The sequence below is a fragment of the Dromiciops gliroides genome, chromosome X (genome assembly GCF_019393635.1).
Source record: "Dromiciops gliroides isolate mDroGli1 chromosome X, mDroGli1.pri, whole genome shotgun sequence".
Lineage (NCBI taxonomy): Eukaryota > Metazoa > Chordata > Mammalia > Microbiotheria > Microbiotheriidae > Dromiciops > Dromiciops gliroides.
This window is the reverse complement of record NC_057867.1, coordinates 34,044,398-34,065,522: the sequence shown is the minus strand read 5'-3', so window position 1 is coordinate 34,065,522 and position 21,125 is coordinate 34,044,398. Positions and strand designations below refer to the sequence as shown.

The 21,125-nt window shown below is 43.2% G+C and overlaps 1 protein-coding gene across 8 annotated transcripts in view; it reads left to right on the top strand.

The window, feature by feature from the left end:
- ARHGEF9 (Cdc42 guanine nucleotide exchange factor 9) overlaps positions 1–21,125 on the top strand; it is a 155,071-nt gene that overhangs the window by 93,681 nt on the left and 40,265 nt on the right. For all 8 annotated transcript variants that reach the window (XM_043974170.1, XM_043974177.1, XM_043974174.1 and 5 more), the window contains 3 exons: positions 5,141–5,332; positions 11,544–11,723; positions 16,886–17,118. In XM_043974170.1, the coding sequence (XP_043830105.1) occupies positions 5,141–5,332; positions 11,544–11,723; positions 16,886–17,118 (605 nt within the window). The remainder of the gene's footprint in view (positions 1–5,140; positions 5,333–11,543; positions 11,724–16,885; positions 17,119–21,125) is intronic.

Sequence of the window (21,125 nt, the reverse complement as noted above, 5' to 3'; positions counted from 1 at the left end):
TTAATTTATTTTTTTAATACGAAAAAAATTTTAAATACCTTTTAATTCTAAAAAAATTAAATTAAATTAAAAAATACCTTCTAATTCTACCCTATCTTCCTCCCTCCCCTTACTGCTATTTACCCATCTTTGTTGTTGTTGTTGTTGTTTTTGAATAAGGTACATTTCTCCAGAGTCATATTCCAGTCATGATTTTTCTCCCATCACATCTCAATGACACCTGTGTGCCCAATTTGCTTCTTTACATTAAGATTGCTAGTATTTCTTGCTTGTTGCATAAACTTCAGTCACTTGTGTATACTTGTTCAAGGCCAGGGCTTTTATTACTGGTTTCTTTCTTGGAATTTATCTCCTGTGATCTTCTTGGTGTCTTAGATGGTATTCTTTGTCCTTTATTGTCACTTTTCTCTCAGTAGCTAACGTGGTGTGTATACATAAACAGTTTTCTCTTCTTTCCAGACCACAATGTAATAAAAAAGCGTAATCAATAAAGGGAATCTGAAGAAAGGATTTGGTTTCAAATGGCAACTAAACAATTTGGTCCTAAAGAATGAGTGGGTCAAAGTACAAATCAAAGACACAATATATAATTATATCAAAGATAGTGATAACAATGAGATATCTAGCCTGCCAATTCTTAGGAGATATGACCAAAACAGCCCTAAGGAGAAATCTTGTCTCTAAATACTTTACTTACATTAACAAGAGAGAGAAAGAAAAAGTCAATGAATTGAAGATGTAACCTCTAAAAAAAAACCCTAGAATGCAACAAATTACCCCCCAGATAAAGCCAAGAATAGAAATTCTGAATATCAATGAAGATATAAACCACATAGAAATTATCTCAATAGCTTTTTGTTTTCAAAGATGACTAGCTAATTTTCTTTAAAGACCAATAAAGTAAATAAACCCCCATTAGTTCATTTTATTCTCAACCCACCCCCAAAAAAGAGAGAGATAGAAACCAGATTGCCAAAATTTAAAAATGGGGGGGGGGCAACAAATGAGAAGGAAATAAAGGAAACGGCCCAAAATTCTTATGCCTAATTATGTGCTAACAGAAAGGAAAACTTAAATGAAATAGATGAATATTTTTTAAAAATATAAAATTCCTAGATTAACAAAATAAGATTTTCTTTTCAAAATAACCTGGTGTCAGAAAGAGAAATTGAATAAACCATAGATTATTCCTAAAGTGGAAGTGGCAGTGGGGTGGGAGTTGGGGGGGGGGGGATGCTGGCTTATTGACTTATTTAAGTGAATTCTTTCAAACATTTCCAAAACAGTTGACCCCTATAGTCAGTCAATAAGCATTTATTAAGCACCTACTATGGGTGGCCAGGCACTGTGCCAAGTGCTGGCAATACAAAGAAATGCAAAAGAGAGATAAGCCTTTATTCATGGACTCATATGAGTCCTTTGCTCTTTATGCAACAGCCCACACTTGATGACCCTAAAGATATCAGCACTTGGATCAATGCGCTCAAACATACACTGTTGTTGTTCAGTCATTTTGGTCGCCTCTGACTCTCTGTGACCCCATTTGGGGTTTTCTTGGCAAAGATACTGCACTGGGTTACCATTTCCTTGTCCAGCAACATACATTGTTAGACATGGCCAGTAGCTTGGGTTGGTTCTTCTTGGTTATGAGGGTAAGTTCTGTTGGTGATGATGACGACTCATCTGGAAGTAATGATGACGAAAGGAGGAAAAAAAATCAATAGAACATTGTTGGCTGGTTGATTCCCTTCCCCCCCCCCCCAAGGAAGTGAATGACATGAGTTTGAGAAGAAGAGGATGAGAGGCTCAACAAGGAGGCCACCATGTCCCTGGATCAAAGAGTACATGTTGAGGAGTAAGGTAGTAAGGGACAGGTTATGAAGGGTTTTGAATGCCAAAAAGAATATTTTGTGTTTGGTCTTGGAAGCAATAGGGAGCCACTGACGTTTATTATGTAGAGACCTACACTTTAGGAGGATCCCTTTGGCAATTGAGTGGAGGATGACTTGGAGTGGGGAGAGAGTTGAGGCAGGCAGACCCACCAGTAGGCTTTTACAATAGTCCAGGCATGAGGAGATAAGGGCCCGTACCAGGGTGGAGGCACTGTCAAAGAAGAGAAGGGGGAATACGGGAGAGATTGTCACAAAGGTAAAAATCAACAGGACTTGGCAACAGATTGGATATGGAGGGAATGAGGGGCAAGAGAGAGTGAGGAGTTGAAGATGACACCCAAGTTGCAAGCTTGGGTGACTGAGAGGATGATGGTTCCCTCCATGGTAATAGGAAAGAGAAAGAAAGGAAAGATTGGGAAGGAGGGCAGAAGACAGTGAATTTCGTTTTGGTGATGTTGAATTTAAGATGTCTAGGAGAAAATCCAATTTGAAGTTTCCAATACAAAATTGGGAGATTGGAGCCTGGAGATTAGGGGGGAGGTTAGGAGCTGGACTAGTAGATTTAAGAATCATTAGAATAGAGATGATAATTTAACTCATTAGAGCTGATGAGATCACCACATGAAGTAGGGAGGGACAAGAGAAGAGGACCCAGAACAGAGCCCTGGGGGCCATCCACCATTACTAGATGAAAATCCAGTCAAGGAGACTGAGAAGGTATGATCAGATAGGAAAGAGGAGAGCTATGGGCACTTAATAGGAATAATAACAATAACTACATTTATAAAAAGATTTAAGGTTTTTTTCAAAACGCTTCATTTTATCCTCACAACCACCCTGGGAGGTAGATGGTGATGTTATTCCCATTTTATAGATGGGGAAATTGAGGCAAACAGAGGTTAAGTGAGTAGCCCAGAATCACAGAGGTAGTAAGTGCTTAAGGTTATATTTGAATTCAGGTCTCCCAGCACTCTGTCCACTGCATCAGCAGCTGCCTCTTCATTAGTGTCATCGAAATTGCAATAGAATAGAGTGTCGCGGAGAAGAGGGTGATCAATGGCTACAGAGATGTCAAGAAAGATAAGGGTTGAGAAAAGGTCATTAGATTTGACAATCAAGAGATCGCTGGTAATGTTGAAGAGAAATCTCAGTTGAATGATGAAGCTGGACAGCCGACTTCTGTAGAGAGTTAAGAACAAAGCCATCATTTGTTGGTGGCCTTCTCCAGGAGTTTAGCCACAAAAGGGAAGAGAAAGATCATTGGCATGTCTTTGGGATTTGTGTTTATTTTCTATCATCTCAGTCATCCTTTTTTCAGTACATCCATTTCCACACCCCCCCCCATTCCCAAGTATTTGTCATCTCCCTTTTTCAGATCAACCCCTCCAGGAGCTCAAAATTATAATGTTGTCAGCATGTACCTCCTTTGTGTTTTCATGGCCTAGCCCATCTGCTCATCTTACCTTTGTTTTCTTCTGTGCCATTTTTATTTCCTCACATAGCACATGAAGGACTGTGAGGTTAGAGTCCAACTGGGGCAGCTGCATTGCCACTGATAGAGAAAATAGTTTGTTATAGAAATCTTGATAGATCTTTTTCCAGTTTTCATTTTTTCATTGTCCTTCCAGTTCCATTCTTCAGGGTTTGGTATGTTGTTGCTTTTGTTGTTCAGTTGTATCTGACTCTTATGTCTGACCCCATGGACCTCTGTCCTTGGTGTTGTTGGCAGAGATACCAGAGTGGATGGCCCTTCCTTCCTTCCTTCCTTCCTTCCTTCCTTCCTTCCTTCCTTCCTTCCTTCCTTCCTTCCTTCCTTCCTTTCAGCAGGGCAATGAGGGTTAAGTGACTTGCTCAGGGTCACACAGCTAGTAAGTATCAAGTGTCCGAGGTCAGATTTGAACTCAGATCTTCCTGAATCCAGGGCCAGTGCTTTATCCACTATGCCATCTAGCTGCCCCTTGCCATTTCTTTTTCCAGTAGATCACCTTTATGTCAGAACTCTCTACTATGACCTATCCATCTTGGGTAACCCTGTATGGCATAGCTCATAGTTTCATTGAGCTACACAAGACTCTCTACCATGACAAGGTAGTGATCTGTAGGCAGACAGAGGTTAAGTGGCTTGTCCAAGGTCACACAGCTAGGAAGTTTCTGAGGCTGTATTTTAACTCTGGTCTTCCTGACTCCAAACACAGTGCTCTGTTTCCTGGGCCACCTAGCTGCCTGTAGTGTTTGGTACAATCTGACTTAAACCAATTCATAGGGTCAAAGTTCATCTCTTGCCAGGCTTTCTGAAATTTTTCTTCTTCTACTTCTTGCTGTTTTATAAGGCAATACTGCTAATAGTCTTCCATCATCTTCTATTAGATTTTATAAATGAGTTTGTCTCTCTAAACTAATGTTGAACTTGACTGCCACATTTCTGGTAAGGTGATTAAGTATTTTCTAACTGAGGACTTTTTAACCAGGACTTTTTAAACTTTTTCCATTCATGACCCCTTTTCACCAGAGAAAGTTTTACACAACCCCCAATATATGGGTGTATGTGTATGTATATTGGCTGCTGCACATTCAGAAACCTTTTACTATTACCAAAATTTTGCAACCCCCACATTCAGTTATGTGACCTCATATGGGGTCATAACTCAAATTTTAAGAAGCTTTGTTCTAGTCCCTTTTGGCCTTTTCCTTGTGGTAATTGATTTATTGCAGTTAAACTTCCTTAGAAAATGATGAGTCTATATTGATATTTGTTCTGTTATCTAGTTCACATTTTTTCAGCATTAGCAGCTTGCTTAAGTAAGTCAAGTTGGAGTTGCATCAATTTGATACCATATCTTCTGTTATCTAATTTGAAAATTATTTTCTCTAATCACTCCATTTTCTACTATACATTGACTATTGAGATCTAGAAGTGATTACCACATTGTTAAGCAGTCACCAACCACCAAAATATAATCAGTTTTACTTTTTATTATGTTATTGGTACTTCCCATGTCTAAAACCTCCAGTTTTCATCATATAGATGCATCTTCTATATAATCAACAAGCCTTTACTCCTGCCCTTGTTTCTATTCCTAAGTTGTATTTTCCAGCATTCTTTCCATCATCTTTCCCTTTGCACTGATGACACAATTAAAGTAAATATGGATTTATTTTGAAGACCCTTATCACAATTGGTCTACCAGTGACTGTTTTTGTCAGTTGCCTGACTAGTAACCCCTCTTGTTCTCTTTTTCTCCCCTTAGCTGTGGGTGAACCAGGAGGATGGTGTGGAGGAAGGGACCAGTGAGGTACAGAATGGGCACCTGGACCCCAATGCTGACTGCCTATGCTTGGGCAGATCACTGCAGAATCGGGACCAGATGCGTGCCAATGTCATCAATGAGATCATGAGCACCGAGCGTCACTATATCAAACACCTCAAAGACATATGTGAGGTAAGCCAATGGGTACCCCATAGGTGGCAAAAGGGCATGGACCTACTGAATGGCAGAATCCGGGATCATTTACCAGCCATGCCTTTCCTTCATACCTGGAACAAGACATTTTCATTTCCTGGAGACAAATGGTTATGGTGGAAAGAGCCAGAGGACGTGGGTTAAAGCCTCAGCCCTACCAAGTGCCCTACCAAGTCTAGGTGACATTTTGGCAATGAAGGTTAACTTCTTTGATCCTTAACTTTCCTCTTCTGTATGGGGATGAGGTGAGAGAAAAGTTCTTTTTATAGTAAATTTCTATAGAAATATGAATTACCATTATTCTCTGTGCTTCATCTTCCTCATCTGGAAAAGGGAGACAATAAGAATTACCCTTGCCAGGAGCAGATGTACAGGTCTGTCCGGGGCCTTGGAACTCCATGGCATGGTTTGCTTTCCTTTCCTAGTGTGATCTCTCAGGCCAAAGATCATATACAACTAAGGGCTTGCTTTGGAATCTGGCTCTGTAAACCACACCTCAGTTCTATGAGTTCCTTTCTACCTTATAGCTTCCCTGTGTGACCAATGAAAAGCCCAAGCCACAGAGTTTCTAGGTAATTGATAATTAATTTATTAATTAGACTAGCTTATAAGCAATAAATCTCCCCCCCCCCTTTGGGGCAATGAGGGTTAAGTGACTTGCCTAGGGTCACACAGCTAGTAAGTGTCAAATGTCTGAGGTCGGATTTGAACTTAGGTCCTCCTGAATCTAGGGCCAGTGCTTTATCCACTGGGCCACCAAGCTGCCCCCTATAAGCAATAAATTGATGCTCAGCAGTTTCTCTTGGTAATGAAAGACCAAACCATGGAGATCACTGAATGCTTAAATACCTTTGGAAAAGGAGTTGCCCCTGACAGGTGAAAATCAACCCTGATTGGTGAACAGTGGACATATTAATGAGGAGGTGGGCTAAAAGTCTTCAGCTCCTCCTGCTGAGAACCTGATTTGATCATGTGATCAAGTCGGCTGCCTCCAGCAATCTGGGCAAAGGAATCCATCTCTACCCAGACCATTCTGGTTGGTTTTCTCCTTCATAAGCTGGGTTCCCCTTAGACTCCAATGGAGGGGTACAATAACATGGGTTTATTTCCTAAAGGCAAGAATTCACCTAGATTAAATTCTGTTCACACTCTAAATATAAGTAAGGTCTTCAAGTTGGATGGGGTCTTGCCCAAGAACAAAGAGCTTTTACCCAGAGGATTTGGGCAGTCTCATCTATCAGAGACTGACTGACTGATCTATTCGGACTGGTCCCTGAATAAGGAACTAGAAAGGAGAAAGCTCAATTCTAATTTAACAATTGGTTATTAATATAATAGAAAAACAGTCACTTCTCCCACCTGCCTCAGCACATCTTTCTAGAAAGAGAGCTGCATTTGGACTAAGTAGACCCCAGTCTGAATCCAGGCTTGCTCCCTTGCTTGTAACCTTGAAATCCTATGATCTGTATACTCAGCTCGGCACATAGGGCATTCAGCAAGGCATTTTGTATATGAGGGCAGCAACCCCCAAATCCTCTGACCCCAAGCCTAGGTGTTTTTCCTTCTCTCCCCAAACTGCTTCCTTCTTTCTAGCTAGCCAATGGTTAACAGCTCTTGTTTCTCTAGTGCTCCCCAGTTTGCAATAACCTGATCCCAAGGCACCTTTCCATGGTTCTAAATAACAGGAGACAGTGAGCTCCATTGGTAGAGGGAGTTCTTCCACTAGGAGTTCCCTATACTGATGAAATCATAGGTTGGCCCTTCCTCCATTGGTGGTTGTTGTTTTTTTTTAAAACATTCTTTTCTTTTTAAATTTTGAGTTTCAAATTCTCTCCCTCCTTCTCACCCCCTCCTACCCCCACTGAGAAAGCAAGCAATATGATATCAATTATACATGTGAAGTCATACAAAACCTAGCTATACTTCCCCCCAAAAGCAAGAAAAATAAAGTGAAAAAAGTATGCTTCAGTTTGCACTCTGAGTTCATCAGTTCTCTCTGGAGGTGGTTAGCATTTTTTCAACATGAGTCCTTTGGAACTGTCTTGGATCACTATATTGATCAGAGTAGCCAAGTCTTTCCCAGTTGATCATCATAACATTGCTGTTACTGTGCACAATGATCTCCTAGTTCTTCTCACTTCACTTTACATCAGTTTATATAAGTTCTTGCCATGTTTTTCTGAAACCACCCTCCTCATCATTTTCTACAGGATAATCATGCAGTCATATGCCACAACTTGTTCTGCCATTCCTTGCTTGATGGGCATCCATTCAATTTCCAGTTCTTTGTCACCACAAAAAGAGCTGCTATATTTTTTTTTTACATGTAGATCCTTTTCCTTTTCCTTTGATCTCTTTGGGATACAGACCCAGGAGTGGTATTTCTGGGTCAAACAGTATGCACAGTTTTATAGCCCTTGGGGTTTAGTTCCAAATTTTTCTCCAGAATGGTTGAACCAGTTCACTACTCTACCAACAGTTTATTAGTATGCCAATTTTTCCCTCATCCCTTCCAGCATTTGTCATTTCTGATAGTTGTGAGGTGGTACTTGAGTTGTTTTAGTTTGCCTTTCTCTAATCAATAGTGATTTAGAGCATTTCTTCATATGTCAATAGATAACTTTGATTTCCTCTTCTGAAAATTGCCTGTTTATATCCTTTGACCATTTATCAATTGGAAAATAGCTCTTATTTTTATAAATTTGTTCTATATTCAGCATATATTTGAGAAATGAAGCCTTTATCAGAGAAACTTACTGCAATTTTTTGAAATTATTTCATCTGTGTTATCTTTTAGCATTGTTTCCCTGATTATTTCTATTAATTATGTCTGGTTTTGCTTTTACTTTGAGATCATAATTGCTACCCCTGCCTTTTTTATGTCAGCTGAAGCATATTAGGTTCTGCTCTAGCCCCTTATTTTTAACTCTGTGTGTGTCTTTCTGTTTCAAGTGTGTCTCTTGTAAACAACATATTGTTGGATTCTTGTTCCTAATGCATTCTTCCATCTGCTTCCATTTTATAGGTGAGCTCATCCCATTCACATTCAGTTATGATTACTGTATATTTCCCTCTATCCCATTTTCTTCTGTTTCTTCTCTCCCTCACCTTTTTATCCTGCTCCTCCTCAAAAGTCTATTTTGCTTCTCTAACCACTGCCTCCCCTAATTTGCCCTCCCTTTCACTACCCTTCCCTGCCTTTCTTGTATCCCATTTTCCTCTATTTCCCTATTAGGTAAATTATCTTTCTATACCCAACTGAGTATGTGTATATTCTTCCCTCTTTGAACCAATTCTGATGAGAATGAAATTCAAGCATTGCCTGCCTCCACCCCCACCCCCACCCCCACCCCTCCATTTTCTCCTCTATGGTAAAAACTCTTGCCTACTTCTTTTATGAAGAGGCCTTCCCCATTCTATCTCCCTTCCCCCTTTTCCCAGTGCATCCCTATTTTTCACTCCTTCATTTTTGTTATTTTAATTTTTTGGAAATCATTCCAACATAATTGATGCAAACCTTTGCCTTTGGTCAATGTTAACTTCTTCTAAGTGCCCTAATAATGATGAGGTTCTTAGGAGTTACACGTATCATCTTGCCTTGTTAGAAATGTAAACAGTTTAGCCTTATTGGATCCCTTATGATTTCTCTTTCCTGTTTACCTTTTTAAGCTTCTCTTGAAAAGTCAAATTTTCTATTCAGCTCTGGTCTTTTCATTAGGAATGTTTGAATGTCTTCTATTTCAGTAAAAATCCATTTTTTTCCCTGAAGAATTATACTCACTTTTTCTGGATAGGTTATTCTTGGTTGTAATCCTAGCTCCTTTGCCTTTTGGAATCATATTCTAAACTCTCTGCTCCTTTAAAGTGGAAGCCACTAAATGTCTTGTATTGTTGTTGTTTGTCCTTCATTCTCGAAGAAGACCCTGACATCAGGGTAATGTCACGACTTGTAGTGAATTGGATTTAAGTGAAGGAAGGCTGTGCAAGGTCACCAACCTCACTTTCTCCTCCAGAGCCATCTGGGTCCAGTGGCATGATATATATCATGACAACGGGATGGCCCCGGATGTTTAAGGCAATTTGAGTTAAGTGACTTGCCCAGGGTCACACAGCTAGTAAGTGTCTGAGGCGAGATTTGAACTCAGGTCCTCTCAACTTCAGGGCCAGTGCTGTATCCATTTTACCACCTAGCTGCCCCAAATCTTGTGTAATACTGACTGTTGAGCCACGATATTTGAATTGTTTCTTTCTGCCTGCTTGAAGTATTTTCTCCTTTACCTGGGAGCTCCAGAATTTGGCTGTTATATTACTAGGAGTTTTCATTGTGGGACCTCTTTCAGGAGGCATTTGGTGTATTCTTTCAATTTCTATTTTACTCAGGATCTAAGATATCAGGATAGTTTTCCTTGATAATTTCTTGAAATATGATGTCTAGGTTCTTTCTCTGATGATGGCTTTGAGGTAGATCAGTAATTCTTAAATTATGTCTCCATCTATTTTCTAGGTCTGTTGTTTTTCAAATAAAATAATTAATATTTTTTCATTCTTTTGACTTCGTTGTTTTGTTTTTTGATGTCTCATGGAGTCATTAGCTTCCACTAATTCTAATTTTTAAGGAATTATTTTCTTCGGTGAGATTTTTGTGCCTCTTTTACCATTTGGCCAAATCTATTTTTTAAGGTGTCACTTTCTTCATTTTGTGCTTGCCTTTGCCAAGCTGTTAATTCTTTTTTTTTTTAAATAATTTTCTTGGATCACTCTCATTTCTTTCCCCAAATTTTCCTCTACTACTCTTATGTTTTTCTTTAACTTCCAGGAATTCTTATTGAGTTTAGGTCCTGGTAGCCTTTTTAATGCTTTGTTTTTAGCTGTTTTCATTTTGTTGTCTTTTTCTGAATTTATCCTTATTCTTCTCTGTCATTGTAGTGGATTTTTATGGTCAAGTTCTTTACTTTTTTTTTTTTTTTTTAGTGAGGCAGTTGGGGTTAAGTGACTTGCCCAGGGTCACACAGCTAGTACGTGTTAAGTGTCTGAGGTCGGATTTGAACTCAGGTCCTCCTGACTCCAGGGCTGGTGCTCTATCCACTGCGCCACCTAGCTGCCCCTTCTTTTTTTTTAAACTATTTTCTCATTTTGCCAGCCCTTTTTTTTTTTTTTTTTTTTTTTTTACTTTGAACTTCATGTTAAAGTTGGCTTCTGCTCACCTGGGGATGGGGTGGCACTGTGCCAAACACCAGGCGTTACCATGCCACTGTTTTTAGATCTAGTTCTGGGAGTCTGCAAGTTTTTGGTGCTTCCAAGTTACTATGATCCTGGGAGAGATGTGGTCACTGCTCTCCTGGTCTGCATTCTAATCTTTATCCAGGAAGGGCCTCTGGTCCCCTACAGCTAGTGCTTTTCTTTACCATGGGACTGTGACAACCACCCTTGCTTCTTTGTGATGGACCACCGGTATTCCTCTCCACCCTGGAACTGCTCCCCAGTACTGTGTATGGGTAATAACATTGTCAATCAGCACCAACTGTACCCAGTGCCAGCAAAGGGTCCCCTGTAATCTCTTTGTGACCGGTTATCCAACCTCATCACCCCCTATGGGCTGAGAACTCTTGAAGCTGCTGCTGCTGCTATAGCTGCTATTGCTGCCATCACACGTATAGTTTCTAGATAGGGCTCTACCCTGGTCTCACACACTCCTCCTGTTGACCTCTTGAATTTTTTACGAGGAAAAATGTTTCACCCCTGACCTTTTGTTGCCATTGCCACTCCAAAATTTTATTTGAGGCATTAATTTTGTTTGTTTGTGGGTTTTTTGGGGGGGAGGGGGGTTTGTGGGGCAATGAGGGTTAAGTGACTTGCCCAGGGTCACAGAGCTAGTGAGTGTCAAGTGTCTGAGGCTGGATTTGAACTCAGGTCCTCCTGAATCCAGGGCTGGTGCTTTATCCACTGTGTTACCTAGCTGCCCTTGAGGTCTTAACTTTAATGTTATTTGGCGAGAAATGGTGGGAGAGTTCAGCTATCCCTAATCTGCAATCTTGGCTCCACCTTCCATTGTCTTTTAATTATAGGGGTTCAACTGTGGATGGCTTCTAGGATTCTGGGATGGAGTCTGACTGATTACAAAGGGGAGAGAGTTCAGCTGGTTGGCCCTCCCAGCCCTTTGTCAATGTGTCTGTCCTTTCTTCCCATGCAGGGTTACTTAAAACAGTGCCGGAAGAGGCGGGACATGTTCAGTGATGAGCAGCTGAAGGTGATTTTTGGCAACATTGAGGACATCTACCGGTTTCAGATGGGCTTTGTGCGTGACTTAGAGAAGCAGTACAACAATGAGGATCCACACCTCAGCGAGATTGGGCCCTGCTTCCTGGAGCATGTGAGTCTCTGGGGATCTGCTTACCTTGAACTGGGTGGAAGAGAGAGGCAGGGGCCTCGGGAGGGTCAGGCCAGACTCACTCCTGGCCTAGATTTAGACCTGCCCAGCATGACGCAGGAGCAAGTGGTTCAACTGGAGCTCAGCCAGGTTAGGGATAGTGGGAGTGGGGATGGGGACTTGCCCCATTTCCCAGCTCTCTTTCCCATTGGCCCTGTGACTCTGGGCAAGCCCCTTCCCTGCTCTAGACCTGGATTTTTCAGTGAAATGGGGCCACAGTTGAAGCAGCACAGGATAGTGTACTGTGTGACCCCACGCCAGTGCAGTAACTTCTCCATACCTTATCTAAAGAATGATGTGGGGGCAGCTAGGTGGCACAGTGGATAAAGCACTGGCCTTGGATTCAGGAGGACCTGAATTCAAATCCAGCCTCAAACACTTGACATTTACTAGCTGTGTGACCCCGGGCAAGTCACTTAACCCTCATTGCCCCACAAAAACAAACAAAAAAAACAAAAACAAAAAACAAAAAAAGAATGATGTGTTGGGGGCAGCTAGGTGGCACTGCAGTGGATAAAGCATGGGCCCTGGATTCAGGAGGACCTGAGTTCAAATCCAGCCTCAGACACTTGACACTTACTAGCTGTGTGACTCTGGGCAAGTCACTTAACCTCAAAGCCTGCATGTTGGCTTTGAAAAGCACAAATGACCATTCTCTATCGGTATTGTATTATTATTTTGTTATTTGTTATTATTATTTTGCCCAGCAAAAAAGCAAAAAAAATCACAAATTCTACCTCTGACACTAGCTGGGTCACCTTGGACAAGTCACTGCACTTCCCTGAGCCTTAGTTTGCTTTTACGGATGAGGGGGTGGGGCATGATGGCCTTTAAGGTCCCTTCTAGCTCTAAATCTATGTTTTAGAACTTAAAGGGACTATGCAGAGTAACCTACATCCTTTTGTAGAGAAGGAAACCAAGGCCCAGGGAAGCTCGGTAATTTTGCCAAATTCCCAGAGGTAGTAAGCATCCAAAGCGGAATTTGAACCCAGGTCCTTACACCTTCCTCTGTCCCTTTTTGTCTACCACATTGTTCCTCCTTCCTTCTTTGATAAACCTGGATGCTACTGAATCAGCCTAAGCTATAAATGGCCACAGAGGGCCTCTGCTCTCAGCCTCTTCCCTGAGGGAGATTCAAGGACTAGTTTAACTTAGGCTGGTTAGAACCTAATGGAGGTCCAGGTAGCCTCCATGGATCTTTTCAATTTAGGTGGGCAGATCGATAAGGAGGGCTCTAGGCTTACCATGAGCTGCTGAGGCATTGGAGTTAGAAGAGGCTCAGGAATGGTTATCTCAGCTTGGGGAGTTGCAGGAGACAAATGTTTTTTGGTTTTAGTTTTTGTATGTGTGGGGGCGGGGGGAGTTGTTGTTTGGGGGGATTTTTTGCAGGGCAATGAGGGTTAAGTGACTTGCCCAGGGTCACAAAGCTAGTAAGTGTCAAGTGTCTGAGGCCGAATTTGAACTCAGGTCCTCCTGAATCCAGGGCCGGTGCTTTATCCACTGTACCACCTAGTTGTCCCCTACCCAATCACAACTTGATTTCTTTTCCCTAGAGGTCCTCTCCCTTGGCCACTGGCCATTACTAGCCATTCATTATTTTTTTTAATAGAATTTTATTTTCCAAAATATATGTAAAAACAAAATTTTAACATCAATTTTTTAAAAACTTTGTGTTCCAAATTCTCTTCCCCTCTCCATTTCCACCCCCCACCTACAAGACCTCAAGCAATTCAAAATAAGTTATACATGAGTAGTCATGGAAAAATTCCCATATTACTAGCCATTCATTATTGTAGCACCTGGGCCTAGCATGCAGTAGGTGCTTAATAAATGCTTGTTGCTTGATCTGTTGGCAAATGAGACATTGTCAGTGTGAGACAAACTGTAATATCCCTGCCCCATAGGGGAGAGAGAGCCAGTCTCCATCAGTGCTTAGGGGAAGTTAAATAGGGTTAAATAGTTAAATAAGTTAAATAGTTAAATAGTTAAATAAGGCTCTAAAAAAGGTTTGTAGGCAAAGAGGAAAGTCCAAAGAGCATGCCATATGAGGCCAGGCTTTGTAGGGCACTTCAACCCAAAGGCCAGGCAGGAGACAGGAGCTGTGCACAGCAGCAGGGAAGTCAGCATGGGTTAAATGAGTAGGCATCACCGAAATGAAGTTTTCTCAAACAGTTCATTGGCAACATGGGGTTGGGAAAGGCCCCTGCAGTCAGAAGACCTAAGGAGGCGGTGGGGGTGGAAATCTGATTGCACCTCTGAATCGGTGCTTGAAGAACATGGCATAAGCCATTTCCCCTCCCTGGGCCTCAGTTTCCTCCTCCGTAAAATAAAATGAAGTGGAACTAGGTGGCCTGGCTTCCCTCCCAGCTCCAGATCTCGGACTGAGAGGTAGTTTCATCCCCTGCTGTCGAACTCTAAACAGAACTGATCCCTTTAGCCTGCGTGTTGGCTTCGAAAAGCACAAATGATCATTCTCTATCAGTATTGTTTTATTATTTTGTTAAACATTTCCTGATGATATTTTAATTTGGTTGGAGTTGTAGTATTCAGTGTTGTAGAGCACTTGAGGCCAGCAGGCAGGTAGTGAGTTTGACATCTCTGGCTTGGATCACAGAATCCTAAAATGTCCAAACTAGAAGGGACCTCTGAGGCCATCTTCTCAAACCCTCTCATTTTACAGAGAAGGAGATTGAGGCCTGGAGAGAGGGAAAGGGACTTGACCAAGGTCACCACAAGTAGTAATCTGTAGAACAAAGATTTGAACCCAGTGCCTCTGACTCCAAATTAGGTGCTCTTACAGCAATATGCAAATTGTCTTCAGCCCTCCTCCTCTTCCTATGACATGCTAAGTATGGTCTCCTTCCACCACTCCTTGTTTGAACATTGGGGCTCTGGTACCCTAGTAAATACCCAGGGGGCATGGCCTTTCCTATGCTCTGAAGGAGTATGGGGGCGGGCGGGACCCTACCTGCATCCATGCCCAGATGTGTTCAAGCATCTTAAAAAAGAGGCCCAAGCTCAGTCAGTCAGCATTAGACGGGCCAGTGAAAACCAGGCAGTGAGCTTTAATCCAGAGTTATGCTCCTTTCTTGGGTCCTGGGGTCCCCCATCCCTTAGGCACTCATTCTAGTAATGCCTACACACCCTTTCTCAGCATCGGGTTTTTAGATACATAAAATAAGATACAGAAGATTGCAAAGGAAGCCAGTTATATCGAACTATGGTTATCTGAATATATGTGTTTTTAAAAACCAAGTTCATGGTGCTCAGGTTAATGACCCTTGGTCTAATCACATTTCCTGCAGGGAGAGTGCCAGGAGCTAAGCAGCAGGAAGCAGACAGCAGGGTGCTAAGGAAGGAGGAGAAGGAGGAATGTGGGTGGGACGAAGACCATGGCCTAGAAGCTGTCTGCCAAGCTGGCCCAGGGCTAAACCTAGCCTAGACAGGTTATGTGGGTGGGTTCTAGTGAGGAGAGAAGAAGGCTGGAACTGGTAGCATCAATGGATTCTCCAAGGAGGATTTTTTTTTTTTTGTAGGGCAATAAGGGTTAAGTGACTTGCCCAGGGTCACACAGCTAATGAGGCCGGATTTTAACTCAGGTCCTCCTGAATCCAGGCCAGTGCTTTATCCACTGCACCACCTAGATGCCCCCTCCAAGGAGGATTCTTGCCCTGATCCCAGATGGAGTTAGAGGGTCTATGCTCCAATCCTGCCTCTGCTCCTTCCTTCCAGCATGCCCTTGGGCAAATCACTCTTCTCTTGGCCTCAATTTCCTCCTCTGTAAAAGGAGGGGATTGGTCCAGATGGCATTCTGGCTCTTGTCCACTTCTCCATCCCAGCTTCTTCCCTCCACAATGTGCCCCTCAGTTTCCTTTTGAATTTTTAGTGTGTGTGTGGGGGAGCCTTTGATAGTCATTGGATAGTTCCAAGTCAGGTTCTCATCCTTATAAGAGGTGATTATTGTGGTACAGTAAGTTTAGAAAGAGCCCTGGATTTAGTCAGAAGACCTGGTTTTTGAAGAGTCTTGACCTTGCTAGTTTTCCCCAAATGGACTTAGGGCAAATCTCTTCCCCTCTCTGGACCTTGGTTTCTTTATCTATAAAATGTAGGGGTCAGTCTAGTGGCTTTTGAGGTCACTCCCGGGTCCAGATCTATGATCTCTATATATGACCTTGGGTAAGTCCCTTTCCTTCTCTTTTTCCAAGTGGACTCAGTGGCCTCTAAGGTCTGTTACTTCTCTGATGTTCTAAGAACCTAAGATTTGAGGGTATTATTGCTTGGCCTTTACCCTGAGGACCCAGCTATAGTCCTGCCAACATTATTGTTCCCATGTTACCCAGAGTTCCAGGGCCAATGTATGGCTTTCCTAGAACTCAACCCAGAGAGCCATGGGCATCTCTCTAGGAGCCCCAGAGTGAATAGGTAAGTCCTTGGGTGAAGTGGGCCTCACAGCTTTTGAGGGTAGCACAAATGCTGTGGGGGATTTCAGGCTAGCAAAAGGAGGTATCGGTGAGGTCTCAAATGTAGCACAAGATTTCTGATAATATAGTCCTTCTTTACCTTTTGTGTCATGGACCTCTTTGGCAGTTTGGTGAAGCCTGTGGTTCTATTTCTGGAATAATATATTTAAATGAATAAAATAAAATGGATAGGATTATAAGGGAAACCTGTTATATTAAAATATAATTATCAGAATTTTCTTACAGCAACTTTAGGCACCACTAGTTAAGAACTCATGCTATGGGGGGCAGCTAGGTGGTACAGTGGATAAAGCATTGGCCCTGGATTCAGGAGGGCCTGAATTCAAATCCAGTCTCAGATACTTGACACTTACTAGCTGTGTGACCCTGGGCAAGTCACTAACCCTCATTGCCCTGCAAAAAAACAAAACAAACAAAAAAAGACAAAAAAGAACCCATGCTATAGTATAAAGAGTACTAGAGTGGGTAGCTGTGACTCCTTGAACAAGTCCTTTTCCCTGACTGGGCCTCGGTTTCCCCTTCTGTAAATTGGAGTGAGTTGGACTACTTGACCCCTAAGGCCCCTTCCCAATGTATTAATCCAAAAGTGATTCCTCTCCTTGTTTTGTCTCTTTCCCCCTGCAGCAAGATGGCTTTTGGATCTATTCAGAATATTGTAACAACCACCTGGATGCGTGCATGGAGCTCTCCAAGTTGATGAAAGATGGTCGCTACCAGCACTTCTTTGAAGCTTGCCGCCTGCTGCAGCAGATGATTGACATTGCCATTGATGGCTTCCTCCTGACCCCTGTGCAGAAAATCTGCAAATATCCACTACAGCTGGCAGAACTCCTGAAGTACACAGCCCAGGATCACAGGTAAGCTGCCCTAGACTGTGCAGGTTGGCAGCCTACTGGGGGACCAGTACTTTGGAGGCCCTGCTCCAAGTAGAGGCACACTAGGGGTAAAATGGGGGGTTGTGAAGGATGCTCTATGGATGCCTACTTTCTAGAGCAAGTTGATCCTCCCTTTCTGAGTTTGTTTCTTCCTCTGTGAAATGGGTATCATAATGACTGCACTGCCTGCCTCACTGAGGAGTTGGGATGATCAAACAAAACAACATGAAAGTGCTTGAGAAAAGTGTGCCATCAGCATGAGTAGTATTATTACTTCCATACTCGATGCTGCCTTCTAGCCTGTTCAACCTTGGGTAAGTAACAACTATACTGAATCCTTTTTTCCTCTTCTGAAAAATGACTGAGTGGAACAATGAATTTGTAGTCAGAAAATGTGGGTTCCAATTCTAGCTTTTTTACTACCTGTGTGACCTTAGGCAAGTCACTTCAGTGTTCAGGGCCTCAGTTTCCTCCTCTATATATAAAATAAGGGAGTTGGAGTCAATAGCCTCTGAAGTCTCTTCCAGCTCTAGATCTAGGATCCCATGTGTGACCTTAGACAAGTCACTTAGTTCTCAGCCTCAGTTTCCTTCTCTGTAAAGGAGGGATTTGGTCAGGCCTTTTGCTTCTGCTTTATTTTGTTGTTCTAAGGGCCCTCCCAGCTCTAACATTCTGTCTCCTAAGTCCCCTTCCAGCTCTGACATTGTGTTCTGAGATCCTTCCCAGCTCCGGCAGTCTGTTCTAAAGTCACTCCCAGTCCTGACACTTCATGGTCCAAAGTTCGTCTCATAGGTCGGACATGTTATGTCCTAAAGTCCCTCCCAGCCACTATTCTAGGGTGCCTTCCATCTTTGATGTTCTGAGACCCCCTCTACCTCCGACACTGTGTGTTCTAAGGCCCCAACCAGCTCTGGTATTCTTTGAGTACATGGGATTGAGCCTGTGACCTTGGCCCTGTTAGTATATAGTACACCACTCTGAGCTGAGTTAATCAACTCAGACTAAACAAGCCAAGGGGAAGGAGGTGTTTCTCTTTCCCCCTGAGCCTCCTGTCTGATTCTCATTAGGCCCACTGCCTAGTTTGGTTTGGGCCCATTGTCTGATTTCCGCTGGGCTGCCTTTCAGCGCTGGACATTGAAGGCCTCAGTGATCTGGTTTACGTGAAAGAACTGGAATCCTTTGTTACTTTCCTCCCCTGCTCCTCCCAGTCGGCCCCAGCCCCAGTCCCATGTCATGTGTCAGTCCTCCAGAATCTTGCTGCCAATGTGACCCCATGTTGGAATACTGCACAGAACCAGGTCACTGAGGCTTGGCCTCCTTGTGTCACCCACCTGAGCTGAGAGCTCATTAGGCAGTGGATTTGGAGGTGCTTCCATCTCCCTTAAACACACCCAGCCCAGAGAGAGCCCAGGCAGAAGGCATCCAGGAACCTGTGTTTGTTCTCCCCACCACATGCCTTGTCTCTTTATGGAAGATGGGAAATGAATCTGCTGCTTCCCACTCCTGAGGCTCTTTCTACTCTGGAGGCAGCCTCATGGAGGAGAGATCTTTAGCCTAAGGGCTAAAGGACCCAAAGAAGAGTCCCTCCTGGGTCTACCTCTCACTGGTTGTATGGCCTTGTCCAGGGTACTGGCCTTCTCTGGGCTCCAGCTTCTCCATCAGTAAAAGGACAAGCTTGGGCTAGATCATCTCGAAAGATTCCCTAAGCTACCTCTAACATTGCATATTCTCAGTTCCACACACCTTTTTTTTTTTTTTTTTTTTTGCCGGGCAATGAGGGTTAAGTGATTTGCTCAGGGTCACACAGCTAGTAAATATCAAGTATCTGAGGCCACATTTGAACTCAGGTCCTCCTGAATCCAAGGCCAGTGCTTTATCCACTGCAGCACCACCTAGCTGCCCCCAGTTCCACACACTCTTGCACAGCCTTTCACCTGAAAGGGTTTTTTGGTTTTGTTTCAGATAGTTCCCCATTTTCCTTCAGTTGTTCCTACTGAAGTTGGTATCATATTTTCTGGTCTTGGTGCCTGTCTATCTCTTCCTTTTTCTCTTTCTAATTCCTCTTTATTTCTCATTCTCTCTGTCTTTCTTACTCTGCCTATTTCTGTCACTTTCTCCCTCATCTCTCCGTCTCTAACTCCTCTCTATTTCTGTGTCTATCTTTGTCTCCTCTCTCATTCTCCCTCTCCTCTCACACTGGCTCTCTCCCTCCCTCCTTCTCTCTCTCCCTCTGTCTCTCCTTCCCTCTTTTCCACTTCCCCCTCCTGAGTGGTTTTACCTCTTGCTCCCTGCCCAAGCAGTGGCTGCTGGTCACTCCCTTCCCATTGTCCCTTGGGTGGCTAGGGAGGGGAGGCCATGATGACTCATGGTGGAAACTGTCTGAAAAGGCAATGGTTTATGGAACTGTGCAGCAGAAGAATTAGCCAGGGTCAGGTCTGGGCTCCTGCCTGAGGGACTGTCAAGGGGCCCTGCCAAAGAGAGCTAGCTCATTCCTCTTCAGTCATTGCACCTGTGTGCAAATATTTCCCTTCAATTTTCTCCTCTGTCAGATGGGAAGGGATTGGATCAACTGACCTCTGATGTCTTTTCCAGCTCTCAATCTAGGAACCTCTAATCCTGTAACCCTCCTTAGGGCACTGAACTTGAAGTACGAAAGACTTGGGTTCAAATCATGCCTTGGATACTAGTTGTATGACCTTGAGTTAAGTCCCTTCCTCTCCCTGGGCCTCAGTTTCCTCATCTGTAAAATGACAGAGTTGGACCTGGTGGCCTTCTGTGTCCCTTCCATCTCAGGAGGGCACTCGCACCTTCCAACAGCAGCTTGAGGCTTCAGGAGTCTCTACTGGCCAGTAGAACCCAGCCCCAGGTGGCCCCACCAAGCCTGAGCTAACAAATACCACATGAGAAGCAAAGACTTAAACCTGGGAGAGACTGTAGGCATCATTTGACCCTAACTCATGCCCTCCATTGGACAGAGGAAGACAGTGAGCCACCAAATGGGGGCAGAATTGGCTCACAGTCCTTTAGCAGGGCTGAGACTAAATTCTCTTAAGGAGTGTGGGTGTGGTCACAGATGTGATCCCTCCTGTTCTAGGCTCAACCTTGGAAATTCCAGATGCTTCAGGGAGTTTATAGTCTAGTTCAAGCATATGAAACCACCCCAGATTAAGTATGAGGCACTAGGTGGCACTGCAGTGGATAGAGTTCTATCCCTGGAGTTAGGAAGACTCATTTTCCTGAGTTCAAATCCAGCTTCAGACACATGTTTGCTTTGATTTCTTCATCTATAAAATGGGCTGGAGAAGGAAATGGCAAACCACTCCAGTATCTTTGCCAAGAGAACCCCAAATGGGGTCACAAAGATTCAGATATAACAACACACAGTATCCCACACTAGGTATAATCAATCAGTTATTTAGTACCTGTTCAGTTAGGTGGCGCAGTGAATAGAGCACTGGCCCTGGAGTCAAGAGGACCTGAATTCAAATATTACCTCAGACACTAAGTAGTTGTGTGACCCTGGGCAAGTCCCTTAATCTCAATTGTCTTAAAAACATCTTGGGCCAGTCATCTTAATATATATCTTGTCACTGAACCCAGATGGCTCTGGAGGAGAGAGTGATGTTGGTGACCTTGCACAGCCCTCCTTCACTTAAATCCAGTTCGGTACAAGTCATGACATCACCCTGATGTATCTCTCTTTGAGAACAAAGGACAAACAACAACAATTATTTAGTCCCTACTCTGTGCCAGACACCACACTAGGCTACAGAGACAAAAATAAAGTTGTTTACATTCTGTTGGGGGAAATACTACCTATTTGGACATGGTGGCCAAGGAAAAGAAAAGGCTCTTCTCTAGGTCTAGGGATAATGAGTGGTACTTTAGGGTAGTCCACTGGGATGACCTTCTCCTTAGTAAGAAGATGACAATCAAGATTTTATTATTTCCAGAGCAAGAGTTCTGGAAGGGTGTGTGTGTGTGTGTGT